The sequence below is a fragment of the Simochromis diagramma genome, unplaced genomic scaffold (genome assembly GCF_900408965.1).
Source record: "Simochromis diagramma unplaced genomic scaffold, fSimDia1.1 OVJJ01000235.1, whole genome shotgun sequence".
Classification (NCBI taxonomy): domain Eukaryota; kingdom Metazoa; phylum Chordata; class Actinopteri; order Cichliformes; family Cichlidae; genus Simochromis; species Simochromis diagramma.
The window spans coordinates 174,571-194,789 of NW_024386861.1; the positions used below are offsets into that span (position 1 = coordinate 174,571).

The 20,219-nt window shown below is 39.3% G+C and overlaps 2 protein-coding genes across 5 annotated transcripts in view; both read right to left on the reverse strand.

Moving 5' to 3' along the window:
* Nucleotides 1-20,219, reverse strand: part of LOC120733242 — a 30,582-nt gene extending 10,363 nt beyond the window's left edge. The window contains exons 1-6 of one of the 4 annotated variants that reach the window (XM_040031311.1): nucleotides 19,825-20,211; nucleotides 19,340-19,660; nucleotides 18,887-19,025; nucleotides 18,472-18,541; nucleotides 18,273-18,387; nucleotides 16,912-17,801 (exon numbers count right to left, since the gene is read on the reverse strand). In XM_040031311.1, the coding sequence (XP_039887245.1) occupies nucleotides 18,295-18,387; nucleotides 18,472-18,541; nucleotides 18,887-19,025; nucleotides 19,340-19,660; nucleotides 19,825-19,888 (687 nt within the window). In that variant the 5' untranslated portion in view covers nucleotides 19,889-20,211 and the 3' untranslated portion in view covers nucleotides 16,912-17,801; nucleotides 18,273-18,294. Of the gene's footprint in view, nucleotides 1-16,911; nucleotides 18,388-18,471; nucleotides 18,542-18,886; nucleotides 19,026-19,339; nucleotides 19,661-19,824 lie in introns of those variants that run through there. The other 3 variants (XM_040031312.1, XM_040031310.1, XM_040031307.1) reach the window with 3 other exon arrangements.
* On the reverse strand, nucleotides 2,569-5,173 carry LOC120733243. Its single transcript, XM_040031313.1, has 5 exons — nucleotides 5,093-5,173; nucleotides 4,662-4,973; nucleotides 4,305-4,434; nucleotides 4,076-4,130; nucleotides 2,569-2,954 (listed from the first exon to the last, which is right to left on the reverse strand). Exons 1-5 carry the CDS (start codon nucleotides 5,154-5,156, stop codon nucleotides 2,769-2,771), a joined length of 747 nt encoding a protein of 248 aa, XP_039887247.1. The 5' UTR covers nucleotides 5,157-5,173; the 3' UTR covers nucleotides 2,569-2,768.

Consider the following 20,219-nt stretch of genomic DNA (forward strand, 5'->3'; position numbering starts at 1 on the left):
CAGCTCACGAGGTCATTGATTGACTATTGAAAAAAACAAAAATAATATCAGGGCCCTTAGTTATTATAAGTACAGTATAATAGGTACCACTCCAAGCCTCAGGAGGAGTGAACACAGTTATCACTGAATCCCTAAATGCAAGATAAAACTGTTGCATGCAAAGAACAGGAAACCTGCTGAAGTTTAAACCAAGCATCAGAATCAGGAAGAAAAGCATTTTGAACATGGCATGGTTGCTGGAGGTCTTTGTACATCACAAACTGCTGATCTACTGGGATTTTCACACAAACCATCTCTGGGGTTCACAGACAAATGGTCTGAAGGAGAAAGGCCAGAGGTGAGAGGAGAATGGCCACATTGTGTGGGGCTGAGATGAAGGCAACACTTGATACAACCAAGCTGTGCAGAAGAGTTCTCTGAACTCCTTGTAGCAGACGTGCCACGACAGCAGAAGCCCACACTGGGTACCATGCACTCCTATGAGCTCAGAATAGGAAACTAAAGCTACCATTTGCGCAGCCTCACCAAAACTGGACACCAAAAGTAGACAGTAGCAACATTCACAGTTTAAGGTCAGAGTTTTGTGTGCCATAATTGTTCATGCACTCGTGGTTTGAGCTGCAGGTGTGAGTTGGTGATTTTCTGGGCATCCGATTCGCCCTTAAGTCTCATCTCTGAATTTATAGCACATATGCAATTCAGTGACCGGCTCTTTTAATTTGACATATTTTAAATTGCTGTCAATAAATTGTTGTTTTTACACCTCTGTCTGAGGTTTAACAGACCTGAGTGAATTCTTGGTCATTAGCATAGTTTCAAGCAAGATATTCTCCAAGTGAATGTCCCAGGGTGGCATTGTCGGGTTTTTCCCAATAATTTTAAAAGTGCCAGGATTCTAGTTTTCTGACATTTAACACAATTTTGCTCCTTTTTTTTCAAACAATAAGAGCAAAGATTTCAGGTTTGAAACTGTGACAGTAATAATGTAGGGTTGTCATTTGTACTTAGAAACATATAATCATTTATGCTTAGAGCTATATAATCCTTTGTATATTGATAGAATGTCTCATCCTTAGTAGGTCTGCTAAGACTCTGTGTGCACCATGAGATGGGAGGCCGTTCACTCCCTGTGGTGTTCTGGCATACCTCATGTACATCTTAAGTTCATGGGAAGGTTGCATCCTGTCTTGTGACATATGGTGTGGTGGAATACATACTCTGTATCTGTTCAGTTACAGGAGTCCTTTGTTTAGGTGGACTGCTGCAAGGAGGACTCCCAGGAGACTCCTGGTGCCGGCTATGTGGGGAGTCATTCACAGGGTCATATTGTGACCCACACACACACCCACACTTACACACAGACAGGTATACTCTGCTCACACACATGCCTGTTTAAGAGGTCACACATTCATGTAACCACAATAAAAGCAGCGCTACGGTGAAGCCAGCAGAGAGTTTGACGGGGTTCAAGTGGGAGGAACAGCGCTTGACCTCAGTCGGCCTCGCTCATGCGTGAGATTACACAAAGAGCTCGGTCATGTGTCGTGTTTTGCTGCTGCAGTAGGTTGTCGCGTTTGTTCCAGCAAAGGTTTGTGCTTAGATAAACCTAACGAAAACTATTGAGACTGGTCTCCTCACTCCCTTAAATCTGATGCAGTGTTGCAGAAAAAACAGTTGAGTGATGCTTTGTAGTGCATTTTTTAATTTGCTAACATCAAATTCACTATGAGCAACTAAAAGAATTAAAAAGTTACTTTTTAATGACCAAGGGTCTGTCTTACCATATCTGATGAGAAAATAAGTGAGATGTTGCTGCGTCAAGTAAAGTGCTAAAACTGACATGTTTGCTCTGGTGGTTTTCAGCTAGAGGCCTAAATTTGATCTGTAAATAGAAGTCTGCATCCTCTATGCAGCTCTTTGCAAAGTCACTTTCATATAGCACCCTTAAAACACAAGTGCATGATAAAAATGAACTCTGTGCAATGCAATGACTTAACTTTTATCAAATTAAGATTTCATGATTAAAATTATTTTGCATGCCTTCAAAACTTAAACATTAAAATCTTTTGGTTTATTTTCTTCTACAATAGTGATTACATATGAGTCATTTATAGCCAACACAGCACAATCATGATCAGAATGCTCAGACTTAACTCTCTGTTATATTCATGGAGTCTGGCAGTGACGAGTCTGTGGGAGGCAGATCTGAAGATGATTCTACAGAACTGAAGGCATGAAACAGCTTCTGGAGCGAGTTATATTTCACAGTTTGTTGTCTTTGTATTGTAAGAAAGAGAATATGTGATCACAGTTTAAAGACGTTATCCACTAGAACAGCGGTCCCCAACCCCCGGGCCTCGGACCGGTACCGGTCTGTGAGTCGTTTGGTACCGGGCCGCGAGAGTTGAGGCTCAGGTGTGAAATGTCTGGTTTTCAGGGTTTTTATCGGTTTTCAGCGTTATTTTGTTATCGTTTTTATCGTTAACTCGGTTTTCCTGGGTCTTTTCAGTGTGTTATGAATAAATCTTCTTTTTTTCGGTACTAGTTTTATTTTGTTGTATTTATCCGCGACACCTTAAAGGCCGGTCCGTGAAAATATTGTCGGGCATAAACCGGTCCGTGGCGCAAAAAAGGTTGGAGACCGCTGCACTAGAATATTGTGTTGAACTTACCGGTGACTTGTCATACATATTTGTGAATGGTGAGAATAGTGGTGATAGAAAATGCTCAGATGTTTATGAGGGGCCATGTTGGATACTAGATTGACTTTAACTTTGAATGTTTTCATAGACACTGTAGTCTGGATCATTGTCCTGATCATCACAGCAGAAATTTTCTGTGGTTCTTAAGTTTTTCCCGAAATTGTGTTGATGATGAACCGGGCTGATAGTTTGGTAGAGGTCATTTGTCGGCTGCTGAAGGCTTGCGTAGGGGTTCTCCGTGTCATCTTCATCCTGTAAGAAGATTTTTTTTTAATTCTTTTGAATCTTATTTTTTAATAAACCAAAAACAAGACAAGGACATAGAATAAGGAAAGGGGGGAGAGATGTAAATCAAATCAAATGACATAAGAAAGAAGGAATATCCACGGTGATAACAATCATTAACCTGACATCGAAGTTTATCCACATATATACATACATAACATGTAAATATATACCTGCACATATGTGCACACATACATGAACATTCATACAAATATATAAGTAATAAGGAAAATAAATAAATTAAATGTCAATATTAGTAAACAACAGAGGAAGGGATTTGTTGGGAGTATCTGAGAAGAAGAAGAAAGGAGCAGCTCATAACACACAAAAGAGCAGCTTTCGGTGGCACGGGCCAAGAGGAGAATGAAGTGTAACTAAAACAGTGAGAGATTTCCAAAAATTGACACCATCACTATTTTTTGGACAGCAGTCAGCCAGCTCAAAGGATGAGCACCACCAAAAACACCCCCCATACCCTGGGGGCCTCTTTATATATCAGTCACTGGGACTAGGAACTACCATAATTGGAGGTATCCCAACGTACTTCGTTGTACTGAAGTATGTTTAATTTTTTATTGTTTTCAAAGAAGAATAAAAACAAATACATTGAAAAAAAGAAAAAACAAATAAAATAAAATAATAGAAATAACAATGAAGCAGTCTGGGGAGAATCTGGAAGTCACTTTTCCACCCAAAACACAATTATAATAATTGCATTTTAAAAACAAAATGCCACTTCGCACACATTACTTAATGTAAATAATTAACTAATCTTAATTATGTTGAGAACAAGTTATTGCAGTCTGCATAGTTGTCCCTTATGTGTTGCATATATTCCCTGGTTATAGGAAAACAAACTTTAAATGGACAGAAAATGTATATAGTACATGGCACGACTGCTTTTGTGTCAGGGAACGCTCACACACAGGCTTCTTTCTACTTTTCACTCACGGTGTGTTAATCATTTAATTATAACTTGATCATTTTCTAATGCTCATTGTGCCACTCAAAGAAGCATCAGCTGAAGTCAAAATCTAAAACTTAATTGTCCTCTTTAACCCAAACTAGACTTTAAATACATTACTCACCAAAGAGCCGGGACTTTCATGCACAGATAATCCAGGTGTTACTGGTACTGAGTAGCTTTAGATAATAACAGAGGATAGTGTTAAACATGAAACGTGAAACATGCACATGCATGAAAATCAAGGTTTAGAAGAGCAACTTGCTCCAGAAAATTTTAAAATTAAAAACAAAAAGGTTAATATTCAAATTAAGCTATTGCAGTAACACATAAATAAATTTGAAGTCTGTTACCTGTGTTGAGTTTTCTTCCAGTAGGTAAATGCCAGAATTAATCCGGTTATAATGATGGCCCCTACTGCACCAAGGAGTCCAGAAGAGATTAAAGTTAATATTTTTGTTGAACCGGTCGACTCTTCCTCACCTGAAAAAAAAACATCAAACCATGTGTGAGAGAACAGCTCAAATCAAAAGATTAATAATGAAAAAGAGATGAGAAAATAGATCCTGCAACACATTAAGCATAATGTTAACCTGTGTTCACCTTCCATGAGAGCCCTCTATGTTTTGTACACCCACACATGTAGTACCAGTACCCACAGGAATGCATTAAGTCTGGATTAAAAGGCGTTTAATAAATCCACACTTTACCTTCCACAGTTACATTGAGTTGGAGCGCATATGTTCCTCTGTTGTGTACACACTCACAGGTGTAGCTTCCACTGTCATCTCCTGTTAAATTCGTCAGATGGAGAAACACAGTCTGATTTTCTTTCATAAGTTTGAACCTGGAGTCACATTTGTTTAACACCTCTGGTCCATCTGGATACAGAAGACGACACTCTCCTGTCCTGCTCCGCTCAGTGCCGATCTTACACACTGTCTGCGTGATATTGTTCGGCGTTTCCCCGGAGCAAATTTGAGTAACATCTGGTTCTCTCTCAATAGTCTTCACAATAGTCTCTGCAAAACATTACAATAAGCATGAACTACAGCGTGGGTTAGCAACTGCTGCTGCTGAAATGACAGAAAATGATGTCATCTGAATAAAAGAGATGAAAATAGAGGAAAAACCTCATTACCTTCACTGCTAAAATAAACCAATACTGGCAGAAGTAGGAGAAAGTGCAGTCTCCGTACACCCATATTGGTTTAGAATTAACTAGTACAGCAGGTTTTAGCGTACTACGTCTTATAGTGAGAGAGGAGAGGACATATAGAGGAGGACAGTAACGCCCATCTGTGCTGTTCTCTAGGGACCTGAAATTAGTTGCATCTCTAAAAAGGAAGTGCTTTGACAGGACTGCTTACTTGTGCCATATTAAGACAACTGCAAGCAAGCATGTGAAAACAATTCACTAAAAGTCAGAGCCGGTATGCACACAGAGGCAAAAGCAGAATTACTGTATGTCTTCGGACAAAAATATGACAAAAAGGTTGAGTGGGCATTAACCATCTAAGACTGTGTGCACTGCGCTCTACTTAAGAGACAACGGAAAGTACAAACAAAGGTTTTGCTGCCAAAACCTCAAACTAGCACCTTTTTCTGTAGGTCAATGATACAGCTTCACAGAAAGTACAAGACACAACAGATTCAACTTTCACGGCGATCTGACTGAACTGATGGCAAGGTTCTTCAAATTTTTCTATATTAAACATTTAAAACTAGCCGACGCCTGCGTCTTTCTACTTTTCTGAAGAAGTGGGGTTCTGCCCTTGATTCACATCATGATAAATTTTGGGAGAGGTTTTTTTAAAAGGAGGAAAACACTCTGATATTCTAAAAGCTACTTTCAAACCTTCTTTCCAAAGAATGTGACTCTTTTTCAATTTGAGAGACAGTGACACACAAGTAGCTTGGTCTAAAGTTTCCTCTGAGAGCATCTAAAGTCTTTGACCTTACCAGTTCAGCATCAGTATACAGGGTGGGCCATTTATATGGATACACCGTAATAACATGGGGATGGATGGTGATAGTAAAGTCCTGTTTGTGGCACATTAGTATATGTGAGGGGGCAAACTCCTCAAGATGGTTGGTGACCATGGTGGCCATTTAGAAGTCGGCCATCTTGGATACAACTTTGGTTTTTTCAATAGGAAGAGGGCCATGTGACACATCAGACTTATTGGCAATGTCACAAGAAAAACAATGGTGTGCTTGGTTTCAACGTAACTTTATTCTTTCATGTGTTATTTACAAGTTTCTCTTTGTTCACAGCCATTGACATGTCGAAGAGGTTAACACGTCATTGCAGCAGATTTCAATGCAAGACCCCCTACGAGACCACCCATCTCCCATGCTACAGTTAGCAAACTGCTTGCTAAGTTTCGTGAAACTGGTTCAGTGTTGGATTTGCCAAAATGTGGACGCAAGGAAACTGTCACTGATGAAGAAACATCAGTGGCTGTGCTAGCTTCATTCAGCAAGAGCCCACAGCGTAGCACTCGCCGCATGTCACTGGAGAGTGGCATTAGTCGAACATCCCTTCGGCGGATGTTAGCTACTCAAAAATGGCACCCTTACAAACTCCAGCTGCTGCAGCATCTCAACGAGGACGACCCAGATCGGCGCACAGAATTTGCAGAATGAGCAAAACAAAAATTGGAACAGGACCCTCAGTTCACGCAGAAGATTTTGTTCAGTGATGAGGCAAACTTTTATGTGATGGTGAAGTTAACAAACAAAACCACCGCTATTGGTCTGACACTAACCCACATTGGATGGATCCCTCCAAGACTGTTGGAACAACAAAAGTGATGGTTTGGTGTGGTATATGGGGAACAACGATAGTGGGTCCATTCTTCATCAATGGAAACCTCAAGGCCACTGGATATTTGAAATTGCTACATGATGATGTGTTTCCCTCTTTATGCACTGAAGCTGGCACGTTCCCTGAGTTTTTCCTGCAAGATGGTGCACCACCACATTATGGGTGCAGGTCCGAGCATTCCTAGATGAACAGCTTCCTGGAAAGAGGATTTGTCGTCGTGGGCCAGTTGAATGGCCCCCAAGGTCTCCCGATCTGACCCCCTTAGACTTTTATCTTTGGGGTCATCTGAAGGCAATTGTCTATGGTGTGAAGATACGAGATGTGCAGCACCTGAAACTACGGATACTGGATGCCTGTGCTGGCATTTCTCCTGCGGTGTTGCTATCAGTGTGTGAAGAGTGGAAGAAGAGGGTTGCATTGACAATCCAACACAATGGGCAGCACATTGAACACATTTTATAAGTGGTCAGAAACTTGTAAATAACTCATGAAAGAATAAAGTTACGTTGAAACCAAGCACACCATTGTTTTTCTTGTGACATTACCAATAAGTTTGATGTGTCACATGGCCCTCTTCCTATTGAAAAAACAAAAGTTGTATCCAAGATGGCCGACTTCTAAATGGCCACCATGGTCACCGCCCATCTTGAGGAGTTTGCCCCCTCACATATACTAATGTGCCCCAAACAGGACTTTAATATCACCAACCATTCCCATGTTATTACGGTGTATCCATATAAATGGCCCAGCCTGTAGATTCTTAGACTTTATTCAGTGAATCTGACATTTTCACCACATTAAACCATAACTACAACTGTAGTGAGTAATATATGGTCTTAAACAGAGACCAAATTTGCTCTTGGTGACCAAATTTGCATATAATCTAAACCTAGGTCAGTGGATGATGCTTTAAAAATAGGACTGGCTTACATCCACCAACATCCCAACTGCCCAGGGACATATGTTAGCGTCCTGTTTGTGGACTTCAGCTCGGTGTTCATTAGTAGCAATAGTCCTGCACTCCAAATTGTCTGTGAACTACAAACTTTCTGACAGATCCAAAAGCTGGAGAGAATCACATCCAGAACCTGTAGAATCAGCAAAGATGCGCCCTCTCCCCTTTGTTCTTCTCCCTGTAAAAAAATAACTAAACCTCACAAGACCCATCTGGTGAAACTGTGATATCTGCAAATGATGGTCATTGGACTCATCAAGGAAGGCCATGAGTTTGCAAACAGATGTAATGTTGAACAACCCCTGTGGTGCACTGTCCCAGCTGAGAAAGTCCAGCTTGCCTCTGAATTCCAATCTGCAATAATCCAGTCTGTTCTCCGCACATCCATCACTGTGTGGTGCGTACCAGCCACAAAATGGGGAAAGAACAGACTAAAAAGAACAGTCAGGGCTTGATATTGTCATGTCCTGACTCAAGTCCTGACTCATTTGATGAACAGATATTGTCTACTCATCAAACAAGCAGACATTATCACTCCAGATCCATCTCACCCTGTACACAACTTGTTCCAACTCTTCCACCTCTGGGAGGCGCTAAAAAGCAAGTTTCTTTCCACAGGCGTTCCCTTTTATGAGCACTTAAATCGCTCACATAGTGTCTGCACTAAACAGTCACAGTACCTGCTGCTGAACCAAATGCATGCTGCTTATACTGCATGTTGTACATACCTGCACAGTGTTACTCACCGTCTTTTTGCACAGATTTCTGTTGTTTCTGCTTATTTAGGGGCTTAGGTTCAGTGTCTTTGGTTTGGTTTTACCACTGAAGAATTAAGTATATTTCATTGAAATATCGCTGATTTTGTTTCCTTTTTTTGGCCTTGTGTATTGAAAGCAACACCTTTAACTGAAAACTTCTCATTAGACTGTGGTTTGAGGAGCCGAGGGGACTTCCTTTAAACCCTTAGTGGTAGACAGAGACATAACGCCTTATTTGCAGGGTTTTGTGTTTGTTTTAATGTTCACAGCTTTTCAAAAGGTTTCATTGTGTGTATCTGTAAGTAGCATTAGTTCTGAAAAACATGCAGAATTCTCAGATCCATGCACAGGTTCACAAACTGATAAAGGCTCCTTTTGTGCCAGTTCTGTCAGCATCCTCCTGACCAACTCTGCACATTATGTACGTGTACATTAAAAATGCACAGTATAGAGTATGGAAATAAAAATATTTATTCATGGACGTTAAGTAGCTTTTGCTGGGGAGTCTCTCTTTAAAACCTTTTGCATGCGAAGGAGCTGAATGCATGTATCAGGACAGGAAGCTGATGCAGGAAGCATCATGATGGTGTAAGGTCAAGGTGACAACCCATCAACCGCTGCTGCTGTTGTTTTAGAGAGAGGCCGGAAATCCCACAACCCCCTCTTATGTCACTGATGAAGAGATAGTCAGTATTGTTTCACAGTATTTTACAGTGAAATGGAGAGATATGAGTCAAGGAGTTGCAAGGTGTTTGTGAACACTGATAGGCACTGATAGGTGGGAATCTATGTGAATTATAAGGTTTGACAATGTCATTACAATTGTCCCGATTCTCAAAAATTGTGATCTGTAGTGAGAATAGGGAGCGGGTGGAAGAGGGCCTGGAGAGGTGTAGTAGAAGAACAATGAAAGTCAGTAGAGAGCAGTAGAGAGATTGAGCATTTTGGAGACAAAGTCAGAGAAAAGCTGAGATGGTTTGGACATGTGCAGAGGAGGGATACAGGATATTCTGGAGAAAGGATGCCGAATATGGAGCTAACAGGAAGAAGGAAAAAAGATGAGTCTCGGAGGAGGTTCATGAATGTAATGAAGGAGGCCATGCAGAGGTTTGGTGTGACAGAAGAGGGAGCTAGAGATACAGATGAGCTGCTGTGTTGACCCCTAAAGAGAGCAGCTGAAAGAAGAATGCTTGTTTACAGTGAAATCTCACTGTGCTTCAAGATGATATCTGGGTGGCGCTGTTTTACAAATAATTAACATGTAATCATGTTCTCTTTAATCAAGGTAAGATAAACATGATTACATCAAATCTTATGCAACAGAATTCGCATTAGATGCAATTTATATACTGTAGATGTAAAGCTTTACTACTGATCAGTCTATTCCCATCTGTGCTATAACAATACCATTTAATTTCTGTAGGTCAATTCCAGGATAATGCTGGACATATATGGCAAAGAAGGTTAACTTTACATTTTGTGAACTTGGGGGTTCCTTCGTTTGCTGCTTCAAGGCAACAATGTGCTACACAGGTGCACCAGTTCTATGCATACTCAAGCATCTGATTCAAAATGTTAACTTTTATTTTTACAAACCCATTTTCATACAAGCATTTATAAAATATCTGTGTGTGCACAAGCATGGGTTAGTGAGCCTGTGCCTGTTTGTGTGTCTGACACTGAAAATGATTCTTTGTTCTTTGAACTTCAGGAAGAAGTTGCTGGTGGATGTGAAACTGACGTGGATGTCACATTTCTGGTGTTTCTAATGTTTGGAAAAGCATTTCATCACACTACCTTTCATCTCCCTTCATCTCACTCTCTGTGCTCCAGACACAAAAATGTGTAAACACCATCATCACCCACATACGCACACTGTTACTTGGACAAACATCTCATGTTTGCCCCTTAACTGCCCCCTGATCTCCTAACTCATCATCAGACCTGAATCTGAAGGGAATCCACCATCCTCACTGTCTCTCTCATCACAAGGAATAACTCTGTCCTATTCTCTTATTTGTAATAGTGTTGCATTTTACTGTCATTTTATTGTGTGATTTAGAGATTGTTAATCACCATTTTATGAACATCATCTGATAGCATCTCTGGTTAGAGTTGGTGACATGAATGGACAAATTGTACCTTTGCATTGGATGAAGATGCTCTGTCCAGTGTACATGTTTATGTGGATATTCACATCTTGGATGTGCAACTGACAAATCTGCAGCAGCTGTGTGATCCCATCATGTCACTATAGACTAAAACCTCTGAGGAATGTTTCCATCACCTCATCACTCTATGTCATGAAGAACTCGGGCAGCTCTGAATTACAGGAGGGCACTCAGTGTGGTCTTCAGCTGCTGTAGGTAAACTGCTTGAAGGTTTAATGTGTGTTCAGAAATGCCCTTCTGTATTGCTGACTTTCTCTCAGCTCGAAGATGTTAAGCCATTCTCTTCTGACCTCTGACCACTGATATCAGCAAGGCGTTTTCACCAAGAGAACAGCTGCGCAGAGGATATTTTCTCTTTTTCAGGCCATCCTCTGTCAACACTTCCACATCCTTAAACTCAGTCTAAATTCAGTAGGATACCATAGTCATGTCTCCAAGCCTAAACTCATCGAGTGTCTCCCATATGATTGGCTGATTATTTATTTACATTTACGTGCAGGTGAACAGGTGTGCTTTGTATCTGCATGCCTTATAAGTTTTAGGATGACCTGTTTTTGTGTCCATGAACTGAGATCAAATGATTGTTGCTCAAATGTGCAAGAAAAGGCATGGTAACAAACTTACAGTACACGGAACAGTAATGTGTTGCATCACCATTTTGCAGATAAATGCAGCGATACTTTGCATCACTTTGTAATGAGGCATGAATAAAAGGTGCAAAGTTTCGCCAAGCAGTGTAATGACACAACATGTGTGATTATCAAGTTACTGAGATGAAGTAAAGGGCTGAAGCTGATCCATTTGCGTTTGTGGTTCTCTCATATTTGGAGGCCTGAATTTGATCTCTAAATAGAGAACAGCATCTGCTGTGCAGCTCACTGCATTGCACATAATAAAAAGCAGTGTGCAATTTTTGCATCACAGCGTTATAACTTAGTAGGCAACAAAAACTCTTTGTGTAATGTTACTTAACTTTGCTCAAGTGAAACTTCCATGAGTAAAATATAAGCCAGTTACACATTGATGTTTAACAAACATTACTCTCAGTTCTAAAAATAGGAGACAACAATACTTTCTATGTATTCAAATCGATGCAGTCATTTATTTTCTTTCTCAATAGTAACACAGTGGATGATTAACACATTTCATTTAATACCAAAACTTTGACTGAAAAAGGTAAATAAAGGAACAGACTCAAGGCCACTGTATTTGTTGATATTTGATATTAGACTCACTTTTGGTTTACATGTTTTCATAGTGTTCATGATTCAGATCAGTTTTCTGATCATCCAAGTCAACCGTTTCTGTGGTTCTCACGAGACGACAGTTTGATCGATATCATCATGTCCTGGCAGATGAAGGTTTTTGTAGGAATATTCGAGATCAACATCATCCTATAAGACAATAACATGGATGCAATCAATAGATTTAAAAAAAAAAAGAATTCTGGATGTCAGTTAGAATAATAACCAATGAGAGAGTCACTGCGGGGTCAGGGACCAATCTCTGCTGAATCTAAACCGCACACACTTACTGATCCTTAAAGCCCTCTTCATACGTTCCATTGATTATTGGGCCTTTAAAATAAAGTCTTAAATAGAAAGGGAATGTAAAAGAAATCAGTAGAACTCACAGTTATGTTTATGCTATAAGCTAACCAGAAATAATTTCTTCGGTTATACTAGGAAGCATAGTCATTGGGCTCTGGTGCAATAAATAAAGATCAATATTCACCGGCACATCAGGGCAAGACGAGGTGGATTATTCACCCATCATCTCGGACTTCTAGCTTCAGCAATGCCATGCATCAAAAAAAAAATAAATCAACTGACTGAGTGACCAGATTTCTCCATCTTGGATTTTTTTTATTCCCAGGTTGGCACACAGTTACATTGAAACCAAGCACACCATTGTTTTTCTTGTGACATTACCAATAAGTTTGATGTGTCACATGGCCCTCTTCCTATTGAAAAAACAAAAGTTGTATCCAAGATGGCCGACTTCTAAATGGCCACCATGGTCACCACCCATCTTGAGGAGTTTGCCCCCTCACATATACTAATGTGCCACAAACAGGATTTAATATCACCAACCATTCCCATGTTATCACGGTGTATCCATATAAATGGCCCACCCTGTAGTATCCTGTTTGTGCCAGTTGATGAGCTTCCTGGGCTTTGGGACTGTTTGCTGTCCCTCGGCTCCTCATGTGTGCTCCTATTCCTTGGCATCCATGCTGCCTGGTTGGGACTGGCTTCTGCTGTCTGGCCTCTGTTGGCTCTCGGCGGGGTGCCCTGGGGATCAGTGGAGGCCTTCCTGCATGTTTCTTGCTCAGGATGCTGGTCTCCACAACACTTTGGTCTTCTCTCGGTTTGGACATTTGGGGTTTCTGTGCTCATGTGGTTCTCATTACCCACCCTGTGTGATGAGAACCACATGAGCCATCACCCTCAGCAGAGCCATCTCTGCTGGGGGTGTGGGTGTCCTCACAAAATAAAAGACCACACTGCCTGTCATTGTTATTGCTTATTATTGCTTGAGTGTTTTGTTTCTGGGTTTCTCTGTGGTGCATTTTGCTCTCTTTGAAGGGAATTGGGATATCACTGATAGCATATTGGGGAAGGTCAAATTCACATGTTTACAAAGGCAGGAGAGGACGTGAGTAAATCCTGTGACATATTGTGAAGATTACTGAAATGTTGCCAAAAGTGGCTAAAGGTAGGTAACTAAAGCTAAAGCCAGACAAGCAAATATTAGAGTGTTTTACTGTTTTATTTCTTTTGGCCAGACGGTGTACTACTCACCAAAATGCGCGGAGTTTCATGTATATATAATCCCGGTGTCTCTGACCTTGCATTGCCATTTTGGAAGAGAAAGAACGACATCATTAGTGAAACACGTATTCACAAAAATAAAGCTAAAACTTGTAATAAAATTTTGATTTACTCTACATTCTTAAATAAAATACGTAAATCGTCCTGTCCTTTTATCTGGTAGATCTGCACTGTGAATATTTTTTAAGTCTTTTACCTGTGACGCTTAAAACAGTAGATAACTCCCAAAAAAAATGGAGTTACAATGAAGACTTGTGGCTGCACCAACTGAGGAGAGTAAAATTACAATTCTCTTTAGGCTGCCGCCACCATTCTGGACGTCGTCTGCAAAGAAAAACCTTAACATTATCTCAGCTAGTTTATTACAGCTGATGTTTCTGTCTGCAGAAACTATGCTACAAACACAGCAATGAACATAAAAAGCAAAACCTCTTGAATATTAACCGCTAACAAAACCTTTAAAAAACCATGTAGTACTACCTTCTTATGAAAGCGTGGATATCACATCACTGAAACACTTGATAAACACTGTTAAAGCAGTGGAAAGTAACCACCTTAACTCACATGAAAAGTAAGGAATAAGTTTGCACAGTGTTACCTTTGTGCTTGTGTTCACCTTCCACGTTCACCTTCCTTGAGAATGCATCAAGACCTTTCACGGTAACAATGAGATGCAGAACAAATGCTCCATCAGCAGTTGTACACTCACAGGTGTAGTTCCCGCTGTCCTCTGATGTTAAATTGTTCAGGTGGAGAAACACAGTCTGATTTCTTTTTATCAGCGTGAACCTGGAGTCACAGCCATGAAAAAAGTCCTCTCTGGTCTCATACTTCAGGAGACACTCTTCTCCTCGGCTCCTTTCTGTGCTGATCGTACATGCAATCAGTTTAATATTCAGTGTTGCACTGGTGCATGCTGGAGTTTGGTCTTCTCTCCCAATAGTCTTCATAATAGTCACTGCAAACAATCAATTAAGAGTTTATGTATTGTGCAATATAGTCTGGGTTAACAAACCCAATACTGAAAATTACAGATAATTGTGCTCGATGTGAATGAAAGATGGGCTGCAAATTTGTAAACAGAAAACATTACCTTTACTTTCAAAACACCCAGAAAGCGGCAGGAGCAGGATAAAGCACAGCCTCCATTGATCCATATCAATAAAAGAAATAAACACTAATGCAGCGCACATATGCCACCTCATATACTGAAGACTGGAGGACAGTGATGCCCACTTTAATACTTCTCTGACTATCTGAACATCAAAGTATTGGCACTTCAAAAAAGGAAGTTCCTGTGCAGGCGTGCTATAGTAGGACACTGAAAAAGTAAATAGCAAGCACGTGAATACAAAAATAACCCCATTTAGACTGCACTAAAATGACCTGCGTAGACGTAGCTTTTATATATAGATATATATAACTAAGTTTTACAAGCTAGATGTGTGAAAAATAGCATGCAATAAATAGCCTCTGTAGACAGAGGGGTAAATAGCTTCAGCTTCATTTGCTCCATATTATAACAAAGAAGTTCAGTGAGCATGCACATCATCTGGATTTGTACACATTATACTTTATGTAACTGATAAGCGGAAGTACAACCACAGATTTTACTGCCTAAACCTCAAACTAACACCTTAATGTGTCAGTGACGCTGCATCTTCTCAGAAAGTGTAAGACTTAAGTGTAAGTTAAACTTTCCATTAATAAAAGTCCACAATTCACATCACAAAGTCATTCATGGTCTTTCTTCAAAAGCAGAACAGCACTTTGATGTTTAGTCTAAAAGCAAATCTCATGACAATTTCATTCAGAAGGTAAACATCTTCAGCATGACACAAACTAAATACAACTAAAATGACATTTCATATACACCATCACCTGTCTAATAACGCATTGTATAATGTATTGTGTAATAATGTGTTGTATAGTATCACCACGATTTCATGGAATAAATGAAAAATATGCTTTACTTGCTGTTTCAGGATGTTTTTCTCATGTCTTGTTTTGTGTTTCACTTCCTCTTGTTGTTCTTCTTCTTCTTTTGGGATTTTCTGGCTTTCATTGGTTTCACCTGTGTTTGCTTCTCTGCTGTGTATCCTCACTCTGCCTTCTCCTCGTTCCTGTTTTCAGTTCACTCACTTTTCCTCCTGTGCTCTTCACATATGTTTCCGAGTTCACGGCTTTGTTTCCTGTGTTATTTTGACTTATTTTTAGTGTATTTTTGTATCTTTTTTTACTCATTTGGAAAAAAAGCCAAACCTTATTTTAAGATTGAGTTTCTTGATTTTCCATCTCTGACCCGTGGTGCATGACCCATCCAGTGTGGCCCACTAAATGATTCTGCAGAGCATGAAAATTCCAGAAAAGAAATATTTATTTCAACTTTTCAATAAAATGCGCTCCCATTGCTATTGTGGGGATAACAGCATCACTATATAGGAGTGCAAATCCATGAAAATGTTAAATTCTGAATCATAAAAATGTGAAATACTTCAGTTTTAGTTTAGTCAAAACACTAGACTAACGGATGTCCTGTGCATTTGTGGATACACTTTGATCTATAAATTGTAAAGCACATGTTGTGGTAAGTTGTTAAAGTTAGGTATGGTGTTCAGATTACTCATACATTACAGTAAGTTATGCCAGGACCGTGACGGTAAGACATTGCACCATGAAACAAGTTCAACATACCCAGGACGTCTTTCTGTTATGGGGCTTCTCTCTCTAACTTCAACAATCAGGCTAAGCGGTCACTTAAAGGTGGTTGTAAACGCCATAAATGAATCCAGGGTTTGTTAATCTAGGTGCTACCATGTCCACATGGAAAAGGTAGCGAAGTGGCTAATTTTACAAAGGGAGCAAGCTACAATGTTAGAAAAATTATGCATAATGCAGAGTGAAACTAACACAGTTTCTGAAGTCAGCAGTATGATTGTGCTGTGCAGAAGTACAAAGTGCTGCACAAGTGCCCCTGTGGCTCATTGGGTTGAACCAGTGACCCACATGCTCAGAGACAAGCAGTTACCTGGGTTTGACTATGCCCCAGGCAATTTCCTGTGTGCCATTTCCCCTTTCTCTCTCTCTCTTGACTTTCTTTGCAGCTCCATCAAGTAAATGCTACAAAATGCCCATAAAAAAGCCCAGTGTGTGGTCTGTAAGTGCTTCAGTCAGCAAGACCAGAAAAACACCATGATATGCAAAAAGTTGAGGCAACACAAAAACCATTCAGAAATGCCAAATGTGTAAAGTAACATTATGTAAGTATCTATGCTTAGTCATCAAGACACAGGAGAATCTGATAGGTTATAATTAAATTAATAATTAGATGTGATTAGTTTCATTTTCTTCACCTGTAGCCCTGGTGGCATTCAACAGACTTAAAGGATAAATATAAAAAGTTTTTATGTAGGCTTAGTCTATGTGCAACTTTGGTCACCACGTGCAAATCTGAGAAATAAAATGAATATGATTGTTTTAAAATTGTTTGCAGTTGGCAGGCAAAAGAAAAAGAAAGAAAAAAGTAAAGGAATAACTTTGCGTCTAACATGAGGTATTTTATTAGGGTCTTTTTCAGCTGAATTTCTTTTAAATTACAGGACAAAAAAACAACAAAAACAACTGTTATGTACAGATGCGTGCACAATTCACGAAACAGTAAAGGCCTTTTCTTTCAGACACAATATTTTCCTGTTGGCCTTTTCAGTAGTTTCATATATATTAAATTCCAGGAAGAGAGCCTGGAAAATGCACTTGTGTACAGAGGTTTGGTGGTTGTTGCTGGGGAGTCCCTGTTTAAAACCAACTGCGTGGGGAACATTGGTAAAGTGCAAAAGAGCAAAATCTGTCTGTGAGAAGAGGAAGTTGATACAGGAAGCTCGACGATGGTGTGAGGTCAGGGTTACGGCTCATTAACTGAAAAAGCCCTGAAACACTCAACAACCCATACTTAGATAACGATAAGCGGAAATGCTAATTATTGTTTCACATAGCGGTTTAAAGTGGGTTACAAATCTCAGCGTAGTGAACTCGCACCATGGCTCAAAAAAGATTTTTGCATGATGCTGTTTGACATAATAACTTGGTTTTGGATTATCATTATTTTCATTAACTGATATATCAGCTGAGCTAATCTATCAGTCAATATATTGTATTTATATTAACTAATAAATAAAAAAATTTAAAGTAGAGACGGGAGAAACACCATTCAACCATGACTGTTACATAGTTTGTCCATAACTCTGCACTCTGCAGATCCCCTGTTGGCTACAAAGTGCAGAGAACAAACGGGTAATCCATGACCTGTTAATATAAAAAAACAGGATTTTGTTTTAAACTGCATTATGATATTATCTTATATAGATAACCCTTAAAAAATGTTTGGGAAATTTGTTTATCTTTGTGTGTCTCAAAGACAACAACACCAGAATAAATATCTGAGTTTGAAATTACTAAATATTGGTATCAGTATCAGTCTTAAACATCCGACATCAGTCAAGATCTAATTATTGCTATAAAGCTATTACAGCTCTGAAATCAACAAACTGAATATGTATAAAAGTCTATTTTGTCACTCTAGACAGTGTGACTTGATATTTAAGTTTCAGATATAAAACGTTACTCTTAAAAGATTAAAATAAACTGTACTTCTACTAATGCAACAATAAGTGAAACTAATAGTAAAGCATCATTGCTTTGGAGATTGCACGTCCAGCTTCACTGTTTATTCACTAGGAAATAGATACTTATTATAAAAGTGCTGCAAATTCATACCTCAATTTACATCAAATGTATTTCAAGTTATATGATTTAAGTTTATTTTATTAGTTGAATAAAGCCCATTTTCTGTTTGGATGAAGATACTGTATGGCTCAATTTCTCCCGCTGCCTGTAAAGTGAAACACACTCAGTTAGAAAAAAGTTCCAAGTCAATGAAAAGCAGGTACAAAATGCAGTAAGTGCAACATTTTACCATGTACGCTTCTGTGTTTCCAGGATCAGTTATTATTTCAGGACTGGTTATTGGCAGCTGTCGTCTTCTGCTGGGAAAACAATTCACCAAAAAAATGTTTTTCAAAAATTCTGCATTTTCTTAGAACTGAGATGAAAATATTTATTTTATATATGTGGATTTTAAATAAAGAGCTTGTGCAGGAGAATAAAAAAAATAAAGACACATCGACCATAAGATGAGCGTCAGCGTAAGATAAATGTTACATTAAATAATATGTGACAGAGTTTGCATGAGATGTTGTGAATGCCTCAGTAAATATGATTATATAATATTATATAATATGGTTATACTATGGTTATACTCCCTAACCGTATTATAATACTGAGAACTGACTGAGAACCTTCACAGACATTATAATATAATAATCTCTTACCTGCTGCATTTTGTTACGTATATAAATCCAAGGAGGACTCCAGATATGATTAAGACTACAAGCACTCCAAATAAAACATAGAAAGACCATTTAAAATGTATTTCTGTAGGACTGGTGGTGACTTCATGGCTTTCAGTGCCTAGAAAAGAAAAAGAAATGAGAAAATCACCAGTGAGTTAATGAGTTAATTATAAAGCAGCATCATGATATTAACCTCTGTTGCTATAGTGTCATATAATATGTTCTTGAAATTAAGTGATTTTTGATTTTATTGTTTATACTGTTTAACAGCAGATTTTGTTGATTTAATTGCTTTTTTTTAAAGATATGTGGGCAGTCGTGAGGTGACCCCAGCTTCTTACAAACCTTTGTTGATTGATATGATACCAGTTATCAATAACCACAGTAATACAGTGAGGCTCGGTTATAAAAGGTATTAAATCCACACTTTACCTTCCACAGTGACATTGAAGTGGAGCTTATATATTCCTCCAGTCTGTACACACTCACAGGTGTAGCTCCCGCTGTCCTCTGCTGTTAAATGTGTCAGGTGGAGAAACACAGTCCCGTTTTCTTTCATCAGTGTGAACCTGGAGTCACATCCATGCTCAAAGTTTTGTCCATGTCGATACAGCAGCCTGCACTCTTCTCCTCTGCTCCTCTGTGTGCTGATCTTACACACTATCAGCATGATAACGTTCAGCGTTTCGTTGCTGCATATTCGAGTAACATCTGGTTGTTTGTCAATGATTTTCATAAGAATCTCCGTACCAGCTGAAATATGTAAAACTGGAAGTCAGTTCTGTGTGATATACAGTTGCTAAGTTACCAACATTTATTGGTAAATACAGGTAATAAAACCTAACATAGATTAACTGTAAAACAACAACAACAATGCGCTGCATAAGCGATCCTACATAAATAACTGTTTTGCAAACCTTTGTTGTCCATACAGGAAGTGAGGAGCAGAAGCAGAGCAAACCCGAGTCTCCATTTATCCATACTGGTCAAAACATCTAAATAACAGTGCAACTGCTGCTGACAGTTGACACTGTAGATCACTGTAGGGTGAAGGGTTTATACACCCAAGCCTCGGATTCTCAGCCTTCACTGAGGTCTGTGTTGGTGTGGAGGAAGGAAGTGCTGACGACGCTTCTGTTTTCATGTGAGCGCTGGAAGAGAGAGCCGGTGCATCAACACAGAAAATATATTCTGGCTGAGGAAAACAAATAGCAACACTCGTATACATGTTAATTTAAAGGACTTTATGATCACTCTGATAGTGATGTCTGATAGAAATGAACGCAAAAGCTTTTGAGATTTTGCATCTGCG

Coding starts and splice junctions, on each gene's coding strand:
- LOC120733243 (XM_040031313.1), bottom strand. CDS start 5,156: ATGGGTGTACGGAGACTGCACTTTCTCCTACTTCTGCCAGTATTGGTT. Junction 4,974..5,092: donor GGTTTATTTTAGCAGTGAAG/GTAATGAGGTTT, acceptor AATGTTTTGCAG/AGACTATTGTGAAGACTATT. Junction 4,435..4,661: donor ACTCAATGTAACTGTGGAAG/GTAAAGTGTGGA, acceptor TTTTTTTTTCAG/GTGAGGAAGAGTCGACCGGT.